General features: G+C 44.0%; 1 protein-coding gene across 1 annotated transcript in view; it reads right to left on the reverse strand.

Moving 5' to 3' along the window:
* MAD1L1 (mitotic arrest deficient 1 like 1) overlaps positions 1–18,399 on the reverse strand; it is a 348,054-nt gene that overhangs the window by 152,859 nt on the left and 176,796 nt on the right. Inside the window, exon 14 of the mRNA XM_033074545.1 lies at positions 7,999–8,087. Coding sequence (XP_032930436.1) covers positions 7,999–8,087 — 89 coding nt within the window. The remainder of the gene's footprint in view (positions 1–7,998; positions 8,088–18,399) is intronic.

Below are 18,399 nucleotides of genomic sequence, written 5' to 3' on the forward strand. Positions count from 1 at the left end.
TAATATTTGCAGAAAGCTGTTCACAATAATGTAAGATTTCTCTCTTGAGTGACAACAGCTCATTTAGAGCTCTCTGTTGTGGGAGTAAAAGTAAGGATGTTTTTTCTTATGTGCATGGGTTTGGCAATTATTGACATGCAACTTCATCTCCCACCTCAAGCAGCATCCTAAGATTTCTTAAATTCTGAATGCTCTGATAAGCTGAATAATTTCACATTATCTCAAACTCTGCCACCTCACTACTCACAGACCCCTTTTTTGTGTTGGACATGTTCCCAGTTCCCAATCAAAGCCATTCTAGCACCTAGTGGAAAAACCCTCAGCATTGTGAAAACATTTATTCTTTGATTTTCAATATTTTAACTTTGTATTATAGCAGCAAATTAACGGAAGAAAAATGCATGAAGTTTTACAAAGTAAAAATTATGGTATTATTTCTGGCTCAGGAAATCCTAGAGACAAGGCACAGAGAGCTCCTGGCAGGGTACCCAGATGTTCTGTCCTGTTCATATGGGCACCCCCACAGACAGCACACTGGGACAGCCAGACCTCTAGGGTTTATATATTCCTACCAATCCAACAAAGAATCTCCTTTTTTTTTTATTCCACCAAAGTTTCTTTATGTATTTGACCTTTGGCTCAAAGCTTCTTGAAAGGTCAAATACATTATCTCAACCACACCAGCCTTCGACAAATGACTGGTGAATCCTTCAGAGAACTCTATCAAACTTGTTAGGCAGGAGATGTATGTATAAAAGACTGGATACAAAATTTTTGTTTGCATTTAAATACAGAGTCCAAAACCCTTCTTGGGATTAATTGTGCAACTAACACAGAATAACACTGATCTTTGTATTCCGTTTTCTCAGGATCCTTCTCTATGAATATTCTTTAAAAATTAATGATTTTGTTTAATGATACTTTGAAATTATCTAAATTAAGCTGAAAATCCTTGCACCACACAACAAGGAATGCAACCATCTGCCAATATCCCAAAATTATGCAACGACAAGTTCAGGTACAAGGAAGAAGCCATCTCTCCTATTCATTTGGCAACAGCTCCAAACTTTTCCATAGAAGCAGGTTGATCTACATCATGTTCAGCACAGAAATTTCTCCTTTATAAATATGCAGCTTGGATTGCTTAAATTATTTGTAAGCCTGACCCCTGCTGGCAATTTTCAAATATTATAGAGTCTCATCTTTTTTTGCTCTTGGAAGCCTCTAAAATGCTGAGAAACAGTTTTAGCACTGTCCAGGCCATTAAAAAATATCATCAATAACTTTCAGAAGAGGCACAAAGCTAGTGGGGATGGAGGATGCTGAAGCAGGGGACCGAAAAGGTCAAGAAAAATGGAAATTCAAAGTGGAATTAATGCTTTTAATGGTGCATTTCTAAATGGATTGCAGAACAGGCTGTGAGGAGAGCAACACTCTTCTCTGAGGAACAACAGCACAACAGCTCCTGAAAGGTCAGAGCCAGACACAGGACTCTCATCAGTACTTTCTCCATCCTTGACATGCTGAATTTTAATTGGGAACAAATTTCTCCCCATCCAGCTTCACAAATAACCTGATGCTGCTGCTATCTGCCTGCAGAACTTGTCTCCATGGGGAGGTTTAAGATCAGGCCACTCGGTTGCCCTTTGAAAATCACTCATAGCAGCAGCCAGAAAACACTTCCCAGAGACCTGAGACACAGCTGTAATGAGGGTAGACTCAAGCCATTACATTTTTGTGCTATTTCACCTGCAATTTTAGGATTCAACAATCTGTTTGTGCCCTTTGTGCCTCGCTGCTGAGCAGGCGGTGATTTAAAGCCTGGGGCACTCCCAGTCGGGCAGCAGGTATCACAGAGTCCTGAAATGGTTTGTGGTGCAAGGGACAGCAAAAATCATTTAGTTCCCCACTCTGCCGTGAGCAGGGACACCTGCCCCTACCCCAGACTGCACCAAGCCCCAGCCAACCTGGCCTTGGACACCTCCAGGGAAGGTAAGTCCTGCTCTGGGTAATCTGTGCCAGAGCCTCCCCACCCTCACAGGGAAGAATTTCTTCCAAATATCCCATCCAGCCCTGGCCTGTGTCCGTGTGAAACCACTGCATGCCATGGTCAAAAGTCCCTCTTCAACTCTCCTGTAGTCCCTTTAGGCACTGAAAGGCCACAGTAAGGTCACCCTGGAGCCTTCTCTTCTCCAGAACTTGCCCTGTGCCCAGCAACCCTGAGCTGAGGGTCACAGCCTCTCCCCCAGATGGCTCCTTGCCAGTGTCCCAGCTCTGAGAGCATCCTCCTTCCTGACACACTGCAGGGCTGCTGGGCTTCCTGCCCTGCTCTGGGCACAGGGCACTCCCTGCTTCTCCTTCAGAGACAAAACCTGCTGCTTCCTCTGCACTGAGGAACAGGAACATTGCTGTAACCTTTGTGCCAAGAGGATTTGGGCTGACTAGTGCTTTCACCATTTATCCCTCTCCTATCTCGTTTTTAACACTGTTAAGTGTCCTGGATCTCCAGTGGGAAAGCGTTCAGAACCATTAGCAAACAGTTTGTGCTATTCCAGCTTTGCTTCCAACCCCCCTGGGGAACTCTTCCCAATGGCAAAGAGAGAGAAGCAAGGGAAATCCTATCTATATATAAACACAGCAAAGCATTTGCAGCTGGTGGTTAAAATATGGAAGTCAAATATTGAAAAATATTTACTGGCTTGGTACTTGGATATTTTTGATTTGCACTTTTTTTTTCAGTAAGTTCACGTAAAGGGATGATTGTGCACTGCTTTGGGATGCACCAGCATCCACCAAGGCAGCCCTGGAGCACACTGCTCGTGCCTTTTCTCTCCAGGGACACCTGCACAAGAGAGGTGATGCTATTTTATCACCAATTTGCAATCCCTCCAATTGTTACATACTGGAGTTACCTTCAGGTAGGGAAAACAACCCAAGACAAATCCATGTGAGTACCATTTTTGGCCTAGAATGGTCTGGGTTAAAAGGGACCTTAAAGATAATTCAGTTCCAGCCCCATGGAGAGGGACACCTTCCACTAAACCAGATTCCTCCAAGCCCCATCCAACCTGGCCTTAAAGCTGGTGTCTATTTTAAAAACAGCCTTGTGCCACAAGGAAGAAACATCAGTTACTTTCTGAAATATCAACAGCACTGTCAAGTTCTGTGATACAGGAAGAAACCATTTTAATTAATTTCTAGAGAATTCATAAACTTCTCCATACAGGGGTTTGAAAACATGAAAATATCTCTGGCAAACATCTCTTCACCTGTCTAGATTTTCCTGTATCAGACAGCTCAACCAAGAGTTGAAGGCTCCACAAATTGATGCCACCTCCACAACCTTTCACAAGATCAAATTTAGTGCAAGAATACAGATTCACTGGCATTTGCTCAGCCTCATGGATTTTCCCCTCTTATAAAAATGGAGCTTCATATTGCCTCTACTGCATGTTTCATTATCTCAAATCAGAAGAGAGAATGAAAAAAGGGGAGAAAAAAACCCACCTACAGCCTCAGGTCTCCTGAAATGACACTTGTGAGAATCAGGAGACATCCCACAGTGTGTGTTCAGTCTGTCTAACAACCTCAGATCATGAGACAAGGCTGCTCCTATTTCAGAAAGGCAAAAAGGGGGCAAGCTGTTGGATTTTCAACAGCATTCCAGGCACTTCCAAAGTCTCTCTGAGCCCAGAGCTTTTCAGTGGAATTAACCAGTGAAAACTGCCCCCACCATCACTCTTTTATCTTTGTTTTATTGGTTTTTAATGTTCTCAGCTGTGTTATGTGGTTGCCTGTGGATATCAGCAATGAGGACATGTCTCACAGAGTCCCCATCTGCGAAGGGGGCATGGCCATGTGGAAAAGCTATTGCTGAACAGGAAAATACTGAATGGAGCAGAAAATGCATGTGTTGGGAAGATGCTATTAAGGGACCCAGATGGCATTGAGATGGTGTTAGGAGCAGAGCAGACAGAATTCCAGCAAGTGTGACTAATGGGCATTGGCAAAGACATGAATTTCTTTTGAATTACTGTAACTCTACCCAGCCACTAAATCCACAGAAAACATTTAGGATTTACTGGGGTTGCAGTGTGACAGCAGAAAGAAAAAGTTCAGATTTGTTCCAGATGAAAAGGTCCTTCAGCTGTTGCCACTTAAGTCTTCAGTGAAGTTCTTTTTAAATATATTCCTTTTATTTATAGATTGTGAAATACCAGTTTCTGCACAGTTATCACCTTCCCTCTAAAAGGTGTTAATGCCCAAATGCTGTACCCTACAGTGCAGGAACTCAATGGGTTGAGCACTGTTTCTTTTCATAGGATCTGTAGAATATAAACAAATATTATTTCAGAGGGAGCAGCAAAAAGTGTGAGAAATGACAGCATTAGCACTGCTTTTATTGTCTCTCCAGAAACGATGATGCTGGGAGAGAGTTTCACATTTAAAGTTATAAAAGGTCTGACGAAATAGCACTTTGTTCTCAAGAGAAGGAGGAAAAACTGATAAAGTCTTTAAAGTTTCTGGCTGAAAATTTACTTTCCATACTAAAGAAAAATGAGACAAAAGGTATTTTTCTTAAAAGCTCTCAATCACTCACAGGAGGTGAATACAGATTCAAAGGCTTAATATGGATTTTTTTTTTTCTCTTTTATGTCTCCCCTGCTCTTTTTTCAGAAGTGAGCTCCTAACCACGGGGTCTGTATGGAAATGCCTGGAGGCTCAGCAGTCCATTCCTGTTCTGCACACTCCTCTTGCTGCCTTCAGTGGTTCCTCCTGTTTTTCACATTCCTTCGTGACAGCAGCTAACAGGCGAGGCTGGGCTCAGCCAGAGGAGCAGACACATCATCCTGCAGGTTATTTCAAAGACTACAATAAACTACAGAAATGGAAGCAACTCCCTTATAAGCTGTGGCATCTCTTTCCCCACTTTCCAATCTGGAAGTTTGCACTCTTCCCCCTGTTTTCTCCCAGAATCAGCTTCTGGCAGCGGTGTTTAGAAGGAAGGAATGACAGTGGAGTTTGTGTTGTTCTCCTCAGCAGCTCCACAAAATTGACTGAACTGGTGCTGTTGAGGCCCAGAGGAGGAAGATGAGCACAGCAGACCTCATCCCTTCCCATTCTGATCCTTGTTCTCCTCCAAACCCCTTCTGTTCTTCAATCACACCCACCCAGTTCATTGCTGCTGTACAGAGAGGACACATCCAGCTGAGCCACGAGGAGTGTTCTGATGTGGATCACAGCACATTCTTCCTGAGCCCCAAAGGACTGAGAGAATATAGAATATATTCTGTGTTCCTTTGAGGAGGAGTCTCTTCTGTGAAGAAAGAACTTGGCCCAGTTTCTTGAACAACACACAGAAAATGCAAAATAAAGTCCAACCATATCCACTGACTGCTTAAGTCTAAAAACATAAAAATAAATCTTTATGGAGTCAATTCTGAAATTTCTCTCCACGCAGATGTGGAGTGCCTGAGAGTGCAAGATGTCTGAAGCAGTAGTAGAAGCCAACAGTAAGGAAAAAAGAGCAGGGACTGGCTTACAGTGCTCCAGCAGAAAGAGAATGGCTTGCACCAAGTCACTTACCGTTAGAGCTGTGCAGTGAAAAGGGTGATCTAAATCAACAAATCCATGCTTTGTGGAACAGCTCTGTAACTAAATAACCAGCATCAGGGGCTGGGACAAGTATTTAAATCAGCCATGACCATAAAAAGTGGTTCACTAAAAAACTACATGAAAAAAACAGCCTGGAATTAAAACATGGAGCTGCTATGCACCCACAGCTTCAGGAGCAAGAGAGATGAAAAACCAAAACATCAATGTGAAACAATTGCAGAAGCCTGGCCTCTGCTGAAACAACCTTCAGAGTATGGCCCATCATTGGAAACCAGCTCTGCACCATCAACCATCACACTGGGAACTGGCCTGGGTTTGGGACATAACTTTGTGTGAAAGGTTTGACACCATTTCATGGAAGAAGAGAGTGAGATCAGTAGTCAAAGAAATTCCTTAAAAACAAAGAGGGAAAAACATTATGTAGGAGCTTTAGGGCTGCTTTTGAGCTGAATCAAACACCACAATCCCATAACAAGGAGGCATTTGTGAGCTGCACTCATCCCTGCCCAGGAAATAGATTTTCATTCAGGGCAGAGCCAGACATCTCCATCCCCTCTGCCAAGAGCCTGTCACACTGGGGAGGGCTCTGGATGATGTGGCAGCCCAGCTGCTCCCCCTTCACACACTGTCCCTGAAGCTGCCCAGGTCACAGATGGCAAATGCTGTTCAGGGAAGCTAAAGACCAAACAGTGAGTCTTGGATGGGAAAACAAAGAGCCTGAACATCTCCCAGATGAAAAGGTCCTGCAGCAACACCAACCAGGGAGGGAGAGACCAGGGAGGCACTGTAGAAAAACTCTGCAAACCTGCAGGTCCCAGAAGACAGCAAACAGGCTGCTGGCTTCTCTGATACACACTGATTATTAACCAGGAGTGACAGGTTAAATGCTGCCAAGGAAGTGCTGAATACTCCTGCAGCAGTGCAAACCTCAGGTTTCAGAGGGTCCAGTGTGCCTTAACAAAGGAAAAGCTTGAACAAGATAAAAAACAAAAATCACAAAAGGCAAAAGTTGATGGAGACAGGTTTATCTCTATGAAAAAGGGAAGTCATAGCATTCTCTCCTTTAGCAGAACTCAAACATATGATAGAATAAAAAAAAGGAGATGTATGCCTTGGGCCTCCAGAACTATTAGAGCACCTTGAGGGAACTATAGCAGCAAGTCCCCAAGATTACATGTACAGCCCTAAAATGTATTGGAATAATTTAGCTGAACATGTGTTATTTTCAAACACCTCCCTCCTGCTATGGAACTGGGCTTTCAAAGACATAAAACAAGCTCCAGAGGCAAAGCACAAGAGCAAAGACATAACATACAGGCCAGTAATTTCTGCTTTCTGCAGGATTCTGTTCGCTGCAAAACCTTGCTTTCAGTCCTATGAGGCAGTCACACTTTATTGTGATGGAGCTGAAAATATAAAAGAATTAAGATGTGCAAGTCCAGCCAAAGACTTACATCAGCTGAGAATAAAATACTCAGCCTGTGAGGACCTGATTCGCTTAAATAAAAGGAACTTTATTAAACATTCAGAAACAGATGAACATTTCTGTGCTCAGTATTTATTGTGTCACCTGCTTTGCAATGGAAGCCATAAATGCTTTAATAAATACATGGAAAGGTTGTTTAGCTTCAGTGTAGCTTTTGTAAATGCTCATGTATCCTCTGCTGAAATGCTGTTTTGTAACTTCTCTTTCACTGAATCACAACAGGTACCCCTCTGCCATCTCCAGCAATGCACAAGGGGAAACATCCCTCTTTTATCTCCAGAGCTACACAGGCATCAGCAGTACAAAAGCTGGATTCTAAACCTCTTCACACACATGCCAACAGATCCTGTATTTACAGTTGAGATTTGGTCAAAACAACAAATAAACAGCAATTCCATTTCCACAGGAAAGAAACTCAACGGGGGGAATAGTGATGCAGGAGCCAGGCTTATGAATTAACTGACAGCAAAAGACCCCAAATATCAAAAAAAAAGAGCCTGAGCCTCCCAAAAGATAGCAAAGCTTATAAAGTATCTAAATGCAGGACAGATCATGGGCTGAGTGTTTCTGCTGATGCTTCATGGGGTTCTCATACCCATAAAAGCTGGTGAGAAAGTAAAACATGCTCAGAAAAAGAACACCCTACTTCAGGAATACAAGGAAAATCTGTTGTGATCATCACCCCACTGCCTGAATAGCAGGCAGCCTATGGACACAGGCAGTCTCTGCACATAAACTTCTTCATGCATTATAGCAGGGTGAGCTCCTGTACCTGCTGCTCCACCAGGAGGTGACAATAACCACAGCAGGCAGTGAAACTACCCCAGGCATTTCCCTTCTCATTCATTCCACCAAAAAGAGTAGAACCTGCTCAGCCTTGCCCTTGCTCTGCCTACCTGAGCGTGTCCACCTCCTCCTTGGTGATGACAGTGCTCTGCTCAGCCGTGCACTGCTGAGACTTCAGGACCTTCATCTCCACCTCCAGCTGCAGGAGACAAAAGGTGTTAGTTCCTGCAGCACTGCTAAGGGCAGACACAGACAGCAAAGGGAGGAGGAAATCATGAGGTTCTGCACAGGTCACACTCCTCATGATACAGATGTGCAGCTCAACTTCTCTTGTGTTGAATGTCAAAACCTCACTTAACCCTCCTTCCCTTTGCAATTCCTTTTACCTTTCCAGACTTTTTCTCCACAGTAGATGAGGCACTAGAAGTTGAATGTTATTAGCAAAGCTTCTGCTTCTCTTTCAGATATTTCCCCTGTTTTCCCTCATGGATAAATGGGATGCAGAGGACTCTGTGTGGCACCAGGAGCTCACTGGGACCTGAGGTTCAGTATTGGCAGTTCAACCTCACTCAATTCCTCCCCCAGAAGAAATGAACCACACGATTACAGTGGCTCTGAGACACACACACTGAATCCAAAAGACTGGGGAATATTTCCAGCACTTTCCAATATACACTCCTACCTCTAGCTGCTCAGGTAGCTCTGGCTGAACAAACAAACAATTAAGAATATTTTCTGCCTCTGGCTTTGTTTGGGTAGGAGCTCACAAAAATGTATCTCAAAACTCTACAGACATGAGAACTTCTTACCCAGACTCTACAACTCCCAGGCTCCCTGACTTGTAGCAGTTCTGGATCCTTAATTCAGAGATCAAGACAATGCACAGATTGATAAACTCCATATGTTACTTGTTTCTAAACCCCTCAGAAAATGATTTATTATGAAGTGTAAGCAGAGACAAACTACCTAGAGGATACTCAAACTTCTGTTCCAACACCTTCTCCCAGCTTAGACCTTCTTCACATACTCATCCTTGAGATTCTGGACTTCCTTTTGTCATCTGTCTTTTTACCACCTGTCAGCTAATTCCCCTAATAAATCTGTTGATGGAAATGATATTTTTTCACCCAGGAGGAAAATCATAAGCAATGTAGCCTTAATTATAGATGCAAAACTTATGACCACAGAGAGTTCAGCACTCATCATCAGGGAAATAATCCATTAATACACCATTCCCTGCAACAGCATAGATTACACTTGTAGAGCAAAATCACATTGCAACGGCAAACTTCTGCAAGCTTTTTGCAGGAATTCTCCAATCTTACAAGAAAAAGGAGCATCTTGTCACAGCCAGGCATATTGCTCAGACAGAACTGAAGTTTTGACACGCTGCCTCTTCACCCTTCCATGCTTACTAGAGAAGACAGGCAGAGCATGGCAGTGCTGTTGGCAGGAAAGGGCAGAAAATGGATGGTTGGATGATGCTCCCGCCCCTTTCTGACACCAAAGGAACAGAGCAGAAGAATGAGAGCATCAAAAAATGTTTTAACTTAATTCCCCCTGACACCCCAAAAAGCCCTGCATTCTCCCCCTGCCTGTCAAGAAACATCCAGGAATAAAAAATAAGCAAAGGCCCACCTGCATCATCAGGCTGTACAAATGTTAATGCATATTAGCTGCCTGATAAGATTATCACAGCCAGAAATGCTTCCCTCAATTTTCTGATTACTGAGCTTATCTCTCCCAGCTCAGCCCATCACAGATGGTTGGGGATAAAGCAAGCACACCAGATAATTCCAGGAATGTGAATAAAAGGTGCTGGGATGAGGAGTAGGCTTCAATTCCAACCTACTTCTAGCAGGAAAACACTCATTATGCCTCCTGCTTCCCGTGTCTGCTGAAGCCTGGATGTGCTTGCTCTTAGGAGTTTGAGGATGCTTTCTGGGATGAGTGAGGGCAGCATCTGAAGATGGAAGGGCTGGTGAGTTATTTATCAATGGCTCAGAGGCTCAGCCTCGAGTCCCTGTGGCACCTGCTGACCCACACAGATAAATCACGGCCACCTCTCGAGGGACAAGGGGGGCACAGAGGGGTGAGGAATCTGCTGCTGTGATCTGGGGTCTCTTGTGGTGGCTGCACAGAGAGGGGAAAAAACAGAGTGTGTAACAGGAAGAGGAGATTGGAGAATGAATGCACATGAGCTTGAGTGAAGCATCTCACTTGAAACACAGCAATGACAAATCAGTGCCAGGGACGCTCAGCAGCAGCAGGATGAGATTCTGCTGGGTTTCTAAGAATAAGCTGCTGAAGGAGAATGAGGAGGGGAGGGCATGTGGGCTGTAAGGGCATTTAATCTCATTTTTATGTCCTCCCAGCTTGCAAGGGCCAAGATGCCCTGGACTGAAAATCTGATGTGCCTGAGGTGAGAAGGGAGAGGAGGACACAGTGATATCGCTACAGATGGAACCAGCTCCAGGAGTGAGATGTTGACACAGACCTGCTTCCCACAACCAGGATTAAAACTTCTGGAGAGTTTAAAGTCCAGGTCAAGACAGAATTTTGTGCCACAGGAAACTATTGCCATCCAGAGCTCACTAATTGTTTAAAAACTAAGAAAGTGAAACAATTAAGGTATTAAATACTTCATTCAAAATGCGGTGTTTACAGGTTTCATCCCTAGCAATTGTTAGGAAAACATCCCTTACTGCCAATCTCAAAGATATTAAAATATTCAGATATTAAAAATACCATTTATTATTATGTTATTAATGTATTTTCCAGCACAAAAATAGTTGAAATGAGATGGAGTGACTTACTCTAAAAACCCAAGTTTACTTTTCTGAAGGCAACATAGTGCAAGAAGCAAGACACAAAACAAGAAGGAAGAGAATGGCTAAAAATAAGGAATCTATTGATAAAGCCCAAGAGGTGAGGAGCTTTCCAAGACCATTCCCTTTGACACAGCCTCAGGATAGCTCTGGGAATGGGTAATGAACATGAAATAATTCACCACAGGGAAGTTTGTCCCTTCCTGTCCGCTTGTCTTCCCAGTACCTGTGCCAGAGAACAGACCCAAGAAGGGGTAAGGAAAGGAACAGCCAAACCCCTCCTGCTGCTTTCTCTGTCTAATTCCCATCATATCCCTTTTCCTAAATTAATTTCCAGTCCTGGTCTCTCTTGTTCACCAGATGCCACTTTCAGCAGGCATTTTATGCTTTTTGAACCAACTCCCTATTCCTGGCTAAACTCTTCCAATTTTTATCAATAATTTTATGTGACTGGCTGAGTTAAACTTTTATTGCTTTGAATACATTAAACTAGTAGAAGTCATTACCAAGCAGAGAGGGGAAAAGGGCTGCTCAAATTACAGCTCACTGCTGTATTCCCCCATTCCATACCAAACGACCCAGGTCAGCCTTGATCTTTTAACTGGCACTGAGAGCAGACAGTTCATTGTTGTGAAATACAGCATTGCATCTCTTGTCCTGAACGCTGCACAGGAGGGACCTCAGGACCTACATCATCTGCAGGAGCTTCAGGGATTGTACCACCCAGGATCAGACCCCCAGTGATATTCCTACCCTCCAGAACACATTAGCAACTTGAAAATAAAAAAAACAAGCTGTTATTTAGCTTTTAAAGTTATCTGAGGTTTTTATGATGAGGGAGAATAATGAGTAATATCAGCGTCCATGAATGAATAAAACACATGAACAGGTACTTAATATTTTGAGGATGTGTTGTTCTCTTCTCAAAATATACTGGGGTCTCTTGTTCTCAACCTAAAGTGATCCCATTTATCCTGAACTTTGTCTCTTTCAATTCTCAGGCACAACTTTATTACTCTCAATAAAAAGTAATCAGGACACATACAGGATATAGACTAATTTTAGAATGTCCATTGTCAAAAAATATGCAAGTGCCTCAGAAGATGAAATGCCAATAACTTTTCCAAAGCAAGCACTACCATCATTATTTACCAAAGGAGAAAGAGAGGAAGGAAGAACATAGATGAATTTTCATCTAGTATTTAATTATATGAAATATCATCATTCTTTCAGCCTTGCTTCTCAACCTGCCTGGACAAGATTCCAGAAGGTGGTTCTCCTCCAAGTGTTAATGACATAGCAAACACCCACAGCAGGGTAAGAAATATGTTCCTCACTGCTCCTCTCTTCTGTAGCAATTATTTAAAGATATATGAGATGACAGGAGAAACAAAATTATAAATTCATCTCCAGATATCTAGAAGAAATGGAACTTTAGAGAGTTGATTTTCTTGGTATATTTCTGATCCATCTTTGTCCCCTCCAAGCAAGCACCCTGAGTCCCTGCAAGGCCATGGACCTGTTGTTCCTCACACTCAACTCCAGCAGGTTTCAGCATTGACAGAGAAAAGCTTTCCCAGCCTCCCACTGACCACTGCTGTCCACACTCCATCTTCAGAGTGAGGCTTATCACAGGTCAGATCAGTCAGCCTTGAAAAGCACATTCACAAACTGCTGAAAAATTTAATGCACTGCCCACAACAATGATCAAATCTCTGTTCAGGTGACTCATTTTGGGTGATAAAGGACTCAAAATCTAAAGTATTTCAACTCACTGCCAAAGTAGGATTTGCATGTTGAAAAAAAAAAAAAGGGGGGGACTGGTTTACTCGCCCACATCATGTACACACATTTCACAGAACACATGCTGGAGACATACAGTTATTATTTGAATAATGAGTGCATTTTAGTGAGGGGCTGATACAGCAATCTTATCCTGATGAAGTGTGTCTGCACGTCATTCAGCATTTTTGGAACTGTAAAAAGCAGGAAATGCTGAATCCATTATAAATGTCTAAAGGTTTATTTAACAATGGGCTGATGCAACATCCTTTGAAAGGCCTTCCTCAGCAAAAGAGCTGATTCTGAACGGCAGCAATAAAGGGGAACTGAATTGCACAGAGCCGGCATGGAAAGGTGAATTGAGAGGTTGTGTTGGACTACAAGTCTCAACACAATTCAAGGAGCTATTTCAGTACATAAATATTTAAAATGTATGAACACCAAGCAGACTTGGAAAGGAAGAGTGTATGTTAAAATAGACAAGAACAGAGAAATGAGACCCTGAGCATGACCCATGCACTGAGGTCTGAAAACAGGCAAACCAGGACCTGGACATGACAGTGATGCCATTTGTGCTTCTCTCCATCGCATGTAGCAGACACCAAGGAGCTTCTCTGCCTCTGCTCCCAAGGCAGCACAGAAAGCTTGGTGCTGTCTACAAGCTTATAAATCTGGCATGAAAAACTCAATATCCATGAAACACCAGTGGGTTTAATTTGGGTGTCCATGCTGAGCACTTCAGAGATCATTCTGCTCAGCAAAAGCACCACCACCTCTTCCAATGCCCATCCCACTGGCTTTCCAAAGGGCTGCTCCCCCAAAATATCTGCAGAGAAGCACACAGAGGGAGAGCTAAGCCTCACCACATTTCCCAGTGAACTTTACTCTTCTTCAAAAAGTAGGACAGTACTCATAAAACAAAGTATTGCCTGCCATTTAGAAACAGGCTAAGCAGCCCAGGATTAGTTGGTACATATTTTCTTGAGAAAATTAATCCTCAATGCCATTGTGAAACAAAAGCAATAAAGCCAAAGAAAATCAGATATTCAACAAAAAGTGGTTTGGAACTATTCATCTCCCACTTGGCTGAAGCAAAAAAATATGTATTTTTTTTCTCTTGGAAGATGAAGGCTGGCTGGATCAGAGTCACCAGTCTCTAGGGGTTCCACCATCTGTAACAAACTTGCTGTGCTTTTATCACTGAGAAGTCAGGGCTAGGAGCAACCTCTCAGCAAACACTTTCCTAAAAATGTACTCATGCATATATATTATTGTAGATACACACACACTGGGAAATGGACATATGCTGACTCCTGCTTCCCTCCAATACAGTCTGGATTGTGGCTTTTCTCCTCCTGTTGCAGTAAAAAGAGAGCAATTTTTCAAGTTTATACCAAATGTCATTCTATTTCATTTCCAAATATAATCTCCCAGAGAGAAGGTTCGCTTGCCCTATTTCCAATCTCTAAAGTTAATACACAAATTTATATTCCTTTCTCCCACTCGCTCTCCTAAATTAAGAGGTGTAATTACTAGGAACGCTTGCTACAAGCGAATGGAGTGCCAAGGGAGAAGGAGCTGTCAGGGCTGGACGTCTGCAGCAGCCACCCTCCCCTCTCCCCCATCCCTGGAGGACCCTGCTTGTGAGGCAGTTTCTATCTTTTCCCATTAGCAGGGGTAGCTCAAACACAGGAGCAGATGACAACCTCTCCCTTTCCAGGCAGGGCAATCATAAGGGACAAAATTCACTTCAGCCTGGCCAAGGCCCACTGGTGCTTGCCAGGATGATTCCTCCCAAAGCCACCTTTGCCCCTCCTCAGCTCTGCTGACCTCTCAGGCAACATCAGGCTCCTTAACAACAGCAGAGAAATGCAGATCTGTGATCTAAAAATTCAGTCCCAGTCTCATCACTCTCCCCCTTCCTCATACCCAGCACCCTCTCCAAAGGAAGATTGATTATTATAATCAGACTTAGCTCTGACACAGCATTTGCATTTTCAAAGCACAGCACAGTCATTAACTAATTCATCTACCCCAAGGGAGCCTTAACGAGCATTCACCTCTGTCCCTTCTGATTCCCAATCTGCAGGCAGCTTTCCTTCCAACACCTCCCCTCCACACTGTGTGGCACCAGCACAACTTGGGCAAACTCCAGACAGGCTCAGCTAGCCAAACTCAGCCCTGCTGCAAAGGAACAAGGGGACAAATGCACAGACACCCTATTTAAACCAGCCACCCTATGGTTTCCATACGTAATCACAGTGGGACAGGCTATGGCAGGAAACAGTTTGTTCTGCAAAATAAGGCCAATACCACATGGGCCCCAAAATGATCCAAGCCTGAGCTGCCTGAGCTGCAAGCACATGAAGAAGGAACCACCATCACATCACATCACATCCCCAAGGCCCCAAGCTCCTCCTGCACAGCCCATCCAACAAGCTCTTCCCCAAAAACCTACAGCACACCCTCACTCCATGACGTGGCCTCCCACCCCTCTCAAGTGTCTTCTCACACCCCAACACCAGCAGGTGCCAACCATCCCCACCCACCCACCTTCCCTGGTGCTGTATTTGTGTCTTTTCAGAAATCTGGGATGGGTGCAGGATGTAACTTTGGAAATAAGCACTACTAGAAACTTCAGATGGATGGAAGCTGGCTCAGAGCTCAAAATTAACAAACCTGGAAAGCTCATGGGGAAGAAGAGCAAACATCTTGTACAAGAGACACGCTGAGAAGGGAACTGAAGATGTTAATTTAAACCCATGAGTTTATTCAAGTATAATTACACATTTCAACCCTCACTCCAAGAAAGGAGCAGACAAGGAATCTCTTCCTCTCAGCCTGTCCTGCCCACGCTCGCAGACACTGCTATGAGACCTCACTGCCACTGCTTGACAGCAAAACACTTTGACAGCTCCATGTCCAAAACCCCTCTCTTTGCTCTAACAGCTCATTCTGAAGAAGGATCACCTCATTTCCATGTTCATTCAGCTCAGAGTCCTCTGCTGTTATCAGCCTCGCTCCACCACTTCCACCAGGCGTGTGGATGACTGTTTCCTTTAATTACTACAGAAAGCTCCTCCCAGCCAGGGAGAACAAAACAGCTGGTGTCCACGGAGAGAAGGCAACTCTGGAATAATTAGCCTTAACTGGCTGACACCTCCTACCCATTACTCCTGGTTAGAAGAGCAAAACACAGAGTAAGAGCCTGGTTAGGGGAGCTGTCAAGGTGCCAGACTGGATGTGCCACATCCCTGCCCGGTGTCGCTGTGGTGTTGGCACAATGGAGCTGTCTACTCTTGAGAAGAGCATCACACAGATCACTTCTTTCATGCTGGAGTAGGCATATTTTGCTAGAATCAAGTCTGTAATTTACAGGCAAAGCAACAAATAAATCTGCAAAGATGTCATACCTCCTCCAGACAGAGTTTGAATACAGTTTGTTTTCCTGAAAATATAGCCTCGAGGAGTTTCCGGAGCATTCAGTCAACAATTCTCATCAAACAGGAGCTTGTAATCCCACCTCTCACTCCCTGCATCAGTTTTCTCATTGAAAAATCTTCACATAATAAACAGTCAGAGAAGAATCTATGCAGTTACCAAGCACCTAGGAAGATCAAGGGGGAAAGAGGAATCCAACATCCATTTTTGTTTCTTTGTTTTCTAACATAAATACAGTGGAATCAATCCTGCTTAATACTGTAAAGAGAGCAAAGGAGCCTTCACTGAGTGCTTGAACTTAATCTTCTTTCTCTTGCTCACATGGAACAGCACACAGCCTGTGCTTTCAGGGACAGCTCTCTTGCTCCTGCTGCAGCCCCAGACCAATTTTGCAGTTCACTACAGCTGGGAGCACTGCTTGTGGCACATCTTGGCAGGGCCAGCAGAGCTGCCTGCTCAAGCTGCTCTCTGACCTCCCAGTGTGAAAGCAGCAGCTCTCTGACAGGACCACCCAGCTGCTTTAAAGGAAGCTGCAGAGCCTTGAAGGAGCCTTGTTCCCCAAACCCTGCCCAAAGAACAGGTTAAGTACAGCAGGTTGAACATTTTCTAGTTAAATGACCCATCCTGAGATTAGCCTGTGACAAAAAGCAGTGGGCTTTTAATGTATAAAAAGTGAGAAATCTCTCTCCTGGTGCCAAAATCCAAAGGTCATAGGGCCCTGCCAAGACTGCTCTGCCCATTTCAGCCTCTTGGGATGATGCCTGCAGGGCCCTTCAGTTGCCAGCAGCAGTCACAGAGCGAAAGGCAAACAGCAATTCCGTCTCAAATACCATATGTTCAACTCTGGTGCCAAAACACAAACCTGGCACTTTAACCTTTGGTGAGCATGTTCTTGCTGCCACCAACAATAAAGTCTGAGGCCCAGCTCAGAGGAAAGGTGTACTGGATGTGCAGCGATGACATTAGCACTGAAAACAGCATCAACAGGACAGGGCCTGGCAGGAGCTCCATTTTATACAGCTAGTCTTTAGAGGTTAATGAAATATTCATAAATAAGTTAAAATTCTCCTGACAAGCCAGATCCTGTAATACAACAAAGAGTTGTCAGCCTCAATTAAGCGATTCCAAAGAGGCAGGGCTCTGCCATTCATTATTTACCAAGAGGTCATAGGAAAAATTCTGCTCTATGATCTCCTTGTCTCTGTGGATAAATTGGGTTTTACAGCTCCTGCTGGAGGACTCTGCTGCCCTGACAGACCCCAGCCTGCCACAGCTACTACCTAGCCCCAGCATCCATCAGCCAAAGGCAAGAAGCACTGGGAACAAGCTCTTCTAAGGACACTGAGACACAAAAAGACTGAAAACAAATGATGTAACAAGCTGATTAGGCTGTCAGTGTAAGGGCTAAGTCTTGAAACTTAAACTTTTTTTTTAAGCCTTTATCTCCCTTTTCATACACACAAAGCCAGCCCCAGGCAAGAAGAGAAGTATCCAGCAACCTTTGATCTGCAGGCACATCCTCTGAACATGCCCTCCATGTCCCCCCCAGATCCCATAGCTGGAGAGCTTCACATCCCCCCTGCATGTTCAGAACAAGCTGTGCTTACAGAATTGTCTCTCTTGCATCAGAGCTCTCAGGATGGTCCTCTTCTGATGCAGACACATCTTCCCAGAGCTGTGACAGCAGGAGGAAACTGCTCTCCATCCTTGTCACAAGGAAGCTGTAAATCAATTATTATTTTGTCCCATCCTAACACAATTGTTCAGCAGCCTCAACTCTTCCTTTCCCTTTCTGGATAGGCATTGGAGCCTCATGTCCCTTCTCCAGCTTCTCCAGGCTGCCTTTTAGGAAGGCAGAATAAAGGAGCAGAAATGACAGAGTCCCAGAGGTATCCTGGACTTTGCATCTGGTTTTCTCAAAGTGCTGAACATAATTGTAGAGCCCTTGCATTCTCCAGGAAACTTTAGCTCAGCTAAATCAAACCAGGGGACTGAGGTAGCCCATAAACTTCTTACAGGCTCTGTGGAGATGAATGAAGCCCAGAAAAAAAAGCACAATTCTACATGTCTATTAAATAGGCCTTTTGTGTCTCCAGGCTGTGCCTATCATAATAAAGCCTCTGATAATGTCCCTATCCTGTTCTCATTTAACCAAGTAACTCCATGTACATAATTCAGATTTTAGTGACAACAGTGACATGGACCACTCCAGCTGCAGCACATTCTAAACAGGACAACTGCTCACTTTCCTCCTCTGTTCAACAGCTGAAGACAAAAAACCCTCCCCACTTCTCCCTCTCCAGTCCTGTTTCCTGTTCTCATCGTGCCTGTGAGTACAGCTCAGGTTTTAGAAATACACCGGTGGCACAGAGGCCACCCAAAATGACGGGCTGGGAATTAGGGCAATGTCCATGAGTACCATCTGAGCTGGAATTGCTCTTCAGGTCTGGGTCAGACCAT

Source organism: Catharus ustulatus, chromosome 16 (assembly GCF_009819885.2).
Source record: "Catharus ustulatus isolate bCatUst1 chromosome 16, bCatUst1.pri.v2, whole genome shotgun sequence".
Classification (NCBI taxonomy): domain Eukaryota; kingdom Metazoa; phylum Chordata; class Aves; order Passeriformes; family Turdidae; genus Catharus; species Catharus ustulatus.